Below are 8,935 nucleotides of genomic sequence, written 5' to 3' on the forward strand. Positions count from 1 at the left end.
AACAACACTTCAGTCGAATAATATTGATAGATAGGGACAGCATCCAAAGTCTTCCTAAGAAAAATGTATGAAATTCCCTCTGCATGTGAAGTTCATACTCACTTGGCAAGTGTCACATTCCCAACAATATTTTTACATAAACATCGGAATAGTATCTCATACTCATTACCATAATCCAAATTCGCAAATCGCAAATCAAATGACAGTTTAAGTGTTTTTTACTATGAAATGGAGCTTTGTGGAACTTATTCGTGAAAAGTCGTCCCATACTTATTCGCATACTGATCAAATATGTTTGTTGTTGTCATTGAAATCGAAAAAGCCTTTTCTCCCGAAATTTTTTGCTAGCGGACCAGCATCCTTGAGCGTATTGCAAGATCACTGTCTTTCACTATTTACTGTAAGTCTGTAACCCAAGGGTTTTTGTTCTGGATATTACATGCATATTCAAACGATTGCTAGATTTCAATGCTAATATCTGACAGTCTATTGGATACCAACACATGCATTAACATCTTTGAATTGAGACGTTTCACAGCTTAAAGGTCAGCGTCCACACAGATCAGATAATTAATGATGGTTCGATCAGGGAGAAAAGGAAAACAAAAACCTTTTCACACAATTACCAGAATTCTATAAGTCGTTGGGAAAATCGTAGCTAGAGCTCTCCTCATTTTATATGACTATTGCAGATATGATACATAAGCTCCTACGTACATTCCAAGATAGGGATATCTAACTATTTGCTGATATGATACATAAGCTCCTACATACATTCGAAGAGATATATATATATATATATATATATATATATATATATATATATCCTCATTATTTCCATTATGGCCCCTTGTCACCCGCCCGTTAAAGTCAATGTACAGCGTATATGTTTTCCTTTTATTTGGCTACAAAATTATGCATACTGATATGCCTCTGTTTTTGTTTTTGTTTTGTGGAAGCCAGTTTTATAGCTAGGGATAGGTGTTGAAATGCCTCTGTGAGTCTTCCTGGCCTCCGAAATGAGTAGATACTGTAGCTTGCCGCTAGTTGTCCTCATTTTTAAGAATATATATATATATATATACATACATATATATATATATATATATGATCATCCAAAAATAATAATAATGCATTGCATATGAGCATGCAAGAAATAATTAAGCAATTAAGGTCACGTTTGGTAATTATTTTATTTTTAGTTTTTAATATAATTTTTATTTATTGTGCTTGAAATAAGACGAGATGAGGGTGAAGGGTAATGTGAGAGAGAAAAATAAATAAGAACTAAAATATTAAAAGTGAAAGTAAATTCAGTTTTTATTGTAGGTGTCTTTCTGTATACATATGTCTTCTACATCTCTCTCACCGTCTTCTCTGGACTTTTTTTTTATATATTTCTCACATGTGCTTACCCTAAGAGAGAAGGGCCTTTTGACTTGCCTTTCATTTGGCTAAACTAGGGCTGGGCATTTAAAAAAAAAGCTGAGTGAACCGCGTATGCGGCTTGGTTTGGTTTGTTTTTTTTTTCTTTTTTTTTCAATTTTTGGTGGTTAAACCAAATTGTCCTGACTTTAATCGGTTCGGAAATCGATTCTCAAAATTCTTAGCGTGCAGTTAGCCGAATTAACCCGCATATATTTAATTTTATTTTCTTAATCATAATTAATACGTGTAACAATATAAATGGTTAGTTATTTACGAGTTGCTGTGTTTCCACCACATGAAAATAATTAGTTTAAGAGTCCCTTTCGAGAACAACTGGGGGACCATTTGGAGAAGGCATCAGTTACTGCTTTGGTGCTCTCCTTGGGCTGCTTCATTGTACTTTTTTTGAGTAATCACTCATATTGGTGCTATGTTCTATAGCTTTTGGGGGAGAAAATTGTTATGTATTTACCGCTTCACACAAACCAAGAACCGACCCAAACCAACCCACCACTGTCGGTTAACCAACTTGATCGGTTTTAAACCCAGCTTGGTCGGTTTTGGTTTGCAATTTTGGCCCAACCAACTAGGTTGGTTTGGTTTCGATTTTGGCCTAAAACCGACTCAAATCAATCCACGCCCACCCCTAGGCCAAACTTATGAATTTCCCATCACATACTTGAAGAAAGAGGCTTCCATAGTTTGGTTATTCTACATTTGTGTATTAATATAATCGAAGTCTTACCATTCTCTTGTTCTGTAAAAATCTCATTATTCAGAAATTAGACACATGTACAATGAATACCATCCTCTTATTCTAGTAAAAGCACTCATTTTCTTTGCTCAGCAATCATTTTCTAGTCAAAGCATATATAATTAAAAGAAAACTTAGGTCACAAACACTTTTGGAAATTTGGGGGTGCAATTTTCAAGAAGCCATAATCCTTTTTATGGAAATATCCCTTCCATTTTTCAATTGGATCGTTTTTTAATTAAGAAATCAAAAGAGAGAAGGTTACGTGGAAGCTGAGACTGTTCTAACTTCCTTACCAGAAACACTGTTCTAATTTCTACCCGATTTGTAGGGTTCTTGACGTGGCCTCGAAGAAGAAGCTTCTAACCAGACCTGACTTGGATTTTTCTTCAATTATTATTTCGAGGTTAACATCTTCAATTATTTCATTTAAAAATGAATTAAATTATTGACGCTGCAATGCATGTTTGACTTGAGAATTTGAAATCAGTTTTGGCCATTAAAAAACTATCAACTTTTTCTCATCGTTTCTCCATTTTGTGTCTCTATCGTATTCTTTTTTTTTGTCTATGTACTATATTTTTCTTCTTTCCATTCTGTGGTGTGCTGGTGTGCGGATCACATTTGACTTTCTATGTTACTAACTAGTCTGATATGCTCAAGCTTTCTTGAAAGTATATATGGAGTAGAAATTTCTATTTCGCTAAAATTACTAAAATGCACATGCCACATCAACAGTTCATGAACGCTTCTATTTGTAGGTGGTGACAGAATGAGACAACTTCAGACACAGAAAAAATACAAGATGGAAATGGAGTGGTGAAATAGAAGACATTCTAACTAACAAAAATAAGATATATATAATATGTGTGTGTGTGTGTGTGTGTGTGTGTGTGTGTGTGGGTGAGGAATTTTTGTTTGTAGGTGAACATACTTGCACAAATTTTTGTTTTTCTCCTTTTTTTTTGGCGAAGGGAGGGGCGGCCGCCACTCCTCGCCCTCACGTAGCTCAAAACGAATATTTTGACTCACTGATTTAAAAAAATTTAAGAAAAAATAATAAAAATGTTTTAAAATTTTGAATTTTAATAAAAAGTATTCTAATAATTTTATTTAATGATAAAAATAAAAACAACAACGAGACAAACAAAAACTGTAAACCAGAAAACCAGCGCATAGGCCGAATATAGTAATATCTGTTTTTGGATGTGTTGAGGAGGAGAGGAAGGAGATTCTGGTTTGCTAACTTTAATTGACAGTTTGACTGACTGTGTTCCCCCTTTTCATTAGGTTGTCGTTGTTGTTGTTGTTTTTATTTCTCCCTAATTTGCTAATTAGAGTTTGATTTTAGGTGAACAGGGTCAGTTAAAGTTATCAGGTTATTTTTTTTCAGATTAGCCAGCCGAGGAGGAGAGGAAGGAGACTCGAATTTGCCAACTTTGTCACTTGTTAGGTTTCTTTTTCCTGAGTACATAAATTTTTTGCCCTTTTTTTTTTTTTAAATTCAAGCTCTTTTTATTAAAATTCGCAAAAATTTATTGTATGTATTTAGAAAATTAACATTAAGATGAAAGAAACACAATTATATCGTCCAAATTATGTGTTTAACGAGACTAACGATGCCACTTAGTACTACGGTCTAATGGTATTTCTCTTTATTTGTAAATGAAAAGTTTTAAGTTCGGTTCTTACCAAAAATGAATTTGAACCACATTATTGCTGACCCACTGTGAAGCGTAGCCCGCTGCCCCATTCTCTTACCTCTCAATATAGATAATATCGTTTGATCAAAAAGAAAATAAATAAATAAATAAAAAGACTAACGGCTTGGTCTATATAGGAGGGCATAAAAATAATTATATTTGATGTAGTAAAATGGGTCAATATATATTCTAGACGAAATAGATATGGTAGCTTTCAACTATCTCCTCTATTCAATAATTATAATGTCTTTTACCAGTCTTCTAGTAATTGTCCCAATGAAAGAGGGAAAGGTATGTGGCCTATATTAGTCAAGGTGATGCCCACTCAAGTCGACTTCATACTATATAATATCATCCATACCACGAAATTACCAAATGTCATACATCACGTTTTTCTTTACCTTCTATGATGTTTTAGCCTTTTTAAGCCTAATGATGGAGAAAATTTTTAAGTGTCCCGTATTTAAGCAGATATCTTTTTACGTGCCATAATATAAATGGAGGGGCACGAAAAGATATATTATTTCTTTTATTTGTATAATACCTTTTCAATACTACACTAGGAAAAATATCTGATAGAGAAACATTAAGATGTAGTGGGTTCCATGCATCGTGACGTTATTGACCACTAAAATAAAATTATGAAGAGAGTCTTATACATATAATAACTTACACTAATGGCTTAAGATGTTACGAAAGTGGGTAGTAAATTTAGTGGTGGAGCCATAATTCGTTCCCAGGTGCGACGTGTAAGCCACGTAAGAGAAATTAGACTAAATATGGCAATATAATTTATTCGAAAAATAATAATTTTTTTATTGGCATGAAAAATTTGGGGCTTTAATATTTTTATGAGAAATTTAGTATTGACATGATTATATATATATATATATATATAACAGAACTTGATTACGAACTTTATTAAAATAAAAGAAATTAACACATTAAATTTGGAAAAAAAATTAAAGTCATGGCTCAAATTTATTACCATGAGCTTTTTCTTTCAACATAAAATCTTCCTCTAAATTATGTAGATTTTATTTTATATGAACAAACTAAAAAAGAGAAATTGGTGAATTGGTTTGTATATAGTAAAACATAAGGTTAGTTATAACTTAGGCCATCTCCAAGCGAAGGAGGGCCAGAGGGCTCGTTTTAGCCCTTTGGCCCTCCAAGAAATTAATATTTTAATGAACAGTGCAGGGCCATATTTCTTACCATCTCCAACTGAGGGGCAAGAGGGCCATAGGCCAAACATAGCCCTGTGACAAAAAACCATCTACAACCGAGGGTCAAAGGGCTATAGTATGGAATGTGAAGAATTGGAATAAAATGAGGTAAGATGGTATGAAATAGTGAAAAATATGTGAGAAATGGTGTAGGAAAAAATTTGAAATTAAAAAAAAAAAAAGTGGGCTAGGCAAATGGAAAAGAATATAAAAATAAAAAATAAAAAAGTGGGCTGGCTGGCTGGCCGAAGATGGCCAGCCTGCTGGCCTAATTGGCTGGTTTTTTTACCTGTGGGGTCCACAAGCCCTTTGGCCTAACCCTCGGTTGGAGACAATTTTATGCTATTTTTGGCCAGCTGGGGTTGGTTTTGGCCCAGTGGGGCCCACAAGCCTTATGGCTTAACCCTCGGTTGGAGAAGGTTTTCGGGTTATTTTCGGCCCTTGATTAGAGATGGCCTTATAATCCTGAGGTTTTTAAAAATAAAAAAATAAAAAACAGAAAATTGTTGCCATCAGCAACTTTCGGACGCGTGGCGTGATGGAATTATGAAGAAAACCCATCTTCCACTTTGTATTAGTCACACATAATCAGTACATAAAAGACTTATTTAAAGGAAAAAAGAAAAAAATGGGCAACACCAAAATCTAACTTAGGGTCAAAGGAAGGAAAAATGGATCTCGAACCTCTGCATATATGCATGTGTGGACAGAGTCGCAGAGGGACCAGGATATGAAATTATTGACTTCTTCCATGCCTTGACTTGACTATGGCAACCACCGCTTGAGACATCGCAACTAATATTCTTTAATTTCATTATTTTAATTTTGTGTGGGCTGAAATAAAATTAATTGTTCTATATATGTTCTATATATAACAAGCTTAAGCTTCTACTTTGAGGCTACAGAAGAGTTATAGAATCGAGAGAGAGAGAGAGAGAGAGAGAGAGAGAGAGAGAGATGGAGGTGGCAAAGGTCGTGAGAAATTCATCAGAAAAGGATAAGGATGAAGAGGAAGTGATGCTTCCAGGGTTTAGATTTCATCCAACAGATGAGGAGCTTGTTGGGTTTTATCTAAAGAGGAAGGTGGAGAAGAGAGCTATTAGTATGGAACTCATCAAACAGATTGATATCTACAAATATGATCCTTGGGATCTTCCAAGTAAGACCCCTCAAGGCTCCAGAAGTTAGTTACTTAGTTTGAGCTGATTAGTTCACTAGTGTACTGATGGTATCCTATATCTTAATTAGCATCTTACTACAGTTATACACACACACACACACACACACATAGATCTTGAAAAGAAATATCTATATACAGCTATATATAAGCGATACATAAATTAATATATAACAGCTACATACAAAAAATCTAAAGTTACAGTTTTAGGGTTTAGGTTAAATTCCGAAGAAAATTAGCGATGCGTTCTTTCAAGGTTAGTGTCTATTCTCCTTTAGGTTGAATTTACAAAAATTAAGCAAATGAACCAGCTTAATTAGCATATGGTAATTAGGAGAATAAGATTTTTAAGTTCAATGCTTTTAAAACTAGTTATCGTTCTTATGCTGAGAAATTTTTATGTAGTGTGAGTCGCATTGTATGACGTCAGACACTAATACAAACACATGAAGATTATAATGAACAAATAAATGAAAAAGTTGTGTCCAACTTGTAGAGTAAGGAAAGTTATCAATATCAATCCCTCTCGAAATGTTAGGATTAGTTAGAAGGAATAAATTTCATGTCTAGTCATCTTTTAATTGTGTCATGTCAAAGTGAAAAATTATTCACCTCTACTATATATATGTTACTGTCATAATATATACTAGTACTTAGTGTGAACGCCCATTATCTTTCATTAACTGAACGAATATTCTTTTTCCGGTAACAATGAAGAAGTTAGCAGTGCGGGGGACAAAGAGTGCTACTTCTTCTGCAGAAGAGGAAGAAAATATAGGAACAGCATAAGACCTAACAGAGTCACAGGTTCTGGATTTTGGAAAGCCACCGGGATTGACAAGGCCATATATTCAGTTAAAGATCCCCACGAGTGCATTGGCCTCAAGAAATCATTAGTCTACTACCGTGGGAGTGCTGGCAAAGGCACCAAAACTGATTGGATGATGAATGAGTTTCGCCTTCCTCCTAATGGCCATGGAAAAACTACCAAGTTCCCAAATGCCAAAGTCGACGTTACACAAGAAGAAGCTGTAAGTTTTTTTTTTTAATAATTCTTACGCTTTTTGATAATTACTTGAGGACTCGATTTTGTATATATCTGTGTTAATTTTCATGCCATGTTGACAATGGCGGAGTTGGATTAAAGAATTTGAATTTGAGGGGTCTAATAACACATTTTTTATTGGAGTAATGCTACACTTTCCACACTCGTATCACCTCTGTAATACAGATAGGGCCCACCAATACAAGTTAGTCTTATCTCTATTAGAAATGTGATACAAATATCATACGAAAAATGTAGTAAGAATAGTATTTTTGTTCTTTTTTTGTATAATTACGCGAAGGTTTAGAATTTTGTTAGCCAATTACATGGAGCCACATGTACGTAGGTTGGGGGGAGATGGCAACTTTCAATCTACATGTACATCCGCCCCTACATGTTGATGGTGTAGACATTATTATCCTATGAATATAGGGAAATTTCTTTTAAGTACTATGTCTTCTCATGCATAGAAAGTGATCAAAAACCAATTACAGTGTACAACTACGTGAATTTGATTTGCAGGAAGTTTGGACACTCTGCAGAATTTTCAAGCGAATCCCATCTTATAAAAAGTACACACCAGACTGCATAGAATCCACAACCAAACAAAACCCTACTGATTCAAGTTCTAAAACATGCAGCTTCGAATCTGGGAGCTACTGCAGTGAGCTACACTTCGGACTCGAAGATTCAGTCATCCAACGCATTGAAAGACCAAAACCAGTTCAAGTGGATGAAGCAAATCAGTGGCTTGTAGCTGTAGGGGAGTTGGACTCTATATCTTACCCGACTCCATTTGCAACAACTTATTCAAGCTTGACGAACCTGAGCGACGGCGATTTCTTTACTAATGGAAACTGGGATGAGCTGAGACCAGTGGTTCAGCTGGCTGTTGATCCATCGTCCCAAGTTTATGACTGTAGGTAGGCTAGGTATACTTGGAGGGTTAGCGTGCACTTAGCAGCTTCGTTAATTTCTTTCTGTTATTCTTTGTTTTTTTTTTTTTTTTTTTTTTTTTTTGCTCCTTTTTGTGGGCCTTTTTTTCTCGTCTCATGGTAGGCACATAACCTTGTTGTATGTGAGAGATTTTTCAATGTGCTCGGGATACGGGCATAACATCATATGTTATGATACAATTGGAAGAAAGTTTTTTTTTTTTCAAGTATCTCTCCAGTTATATAATGACATGTGGTGTTCTGCTCTGTGTTATGAACATACAGAAAAATCTCTCGTTATATACTGTAATAACATTGCAGCGACTGTCATGTATAAATAATAAGAATGTATACTTCTCCACAACTGCATTAACCATACATAATTTTTATCGAGGTCCTCTGTTTGCATCCTATCCTCATTAATGTACGTATTCCATTCTTGAATAAAACTTAATGAAGTTTGCCTTACAAGTAAGATTTTATTTTTACAAGCCGTTTTTTCTAGTTGACGACAACTTTCAGAATGAAGATTCAAACTTGAGTAGAAGTTACAGAACTGTTTTATGATCAAACTGACCTAACTTTTATCTACACAACACATAGTTAGCTTCAAAATTTATATTTATTTATTTTTCTTGTTTGGGAGAACAATTTCTAGGTTCGC

At 34.6% G+C, this 8,935-nt stretch overlaps 1 protein-coding gene across 1 annotated transcript; it reads left to right on the forward strand.

The window, feature by feature from the left end:
• Positions 1 to 6,000: 6,000 nt before the first annotated feature.
• Positions 6,001 to 8,664, forward strand: LOC126611154 (transcription factor JUNGBRUNNEN 1-like). Its single transcript, XM_050279343.1, has 3 exons — positions 6,001 to 6,273; positions 7,009 to 7,322; positions 7,859 to 8,664. Exons 1-3 carry the CDS (start codon positions 6,072 to 6,074, stop codon positions 8,261 to 8,263), a joined length of 921 nt encoding a protein of 306 aa, XP_050135300.1. The 5' UTR covers positions 6,001 to 6,071; the 3' UTR covers positions 8,264 to 8,664.
• The last annotated feature ends 271 nt before the right edge of the window (positions 8,665 to 8,935 follow it).

The sequence above is a fragment of the Malus sylvestris genome, chromosome 17 (genome assembly GCF_916048215.2).
Source record: "Malus sylvestris chromosome 17, drMalSylv7.2, whole genome shotgun sequence".
Classification (NCBI taxonomy): Eukaryota; Viridiplantae; Streptophyta; class Magnoliopsida; order Rosales; family Rosaceae; genus Malus; species Malus sylvestris.

What these genes read in the sequence shown, in the direction of transcription:
- LOC126611154 (XM_050279343.1), top strand. Translation starts at nt 6,072, where the DNA reads ATGGAGGTGGCAAAGGTCGTGAGAAATTCATCAGAAAAGGATAAGGAT. An exon ending in TGATCCTTGGGATCTTCCAA is followed by an intron (nt 6,274 to 7,008) that starts GTAAGACCCCTC and finishes GTAACAATGAAG; the next exon opens with AAGTTAGCAGTGCGGGGGAC. An exon ending in ACGTTACACAAGAAGAAGCT is followed by an intron (nt 7,323 to 7,858) that starts GTAAGTTTTTTT and finishes TTTGATTTGCAG; the next exon opens with GAAGTTTGGACACTCTGCAG.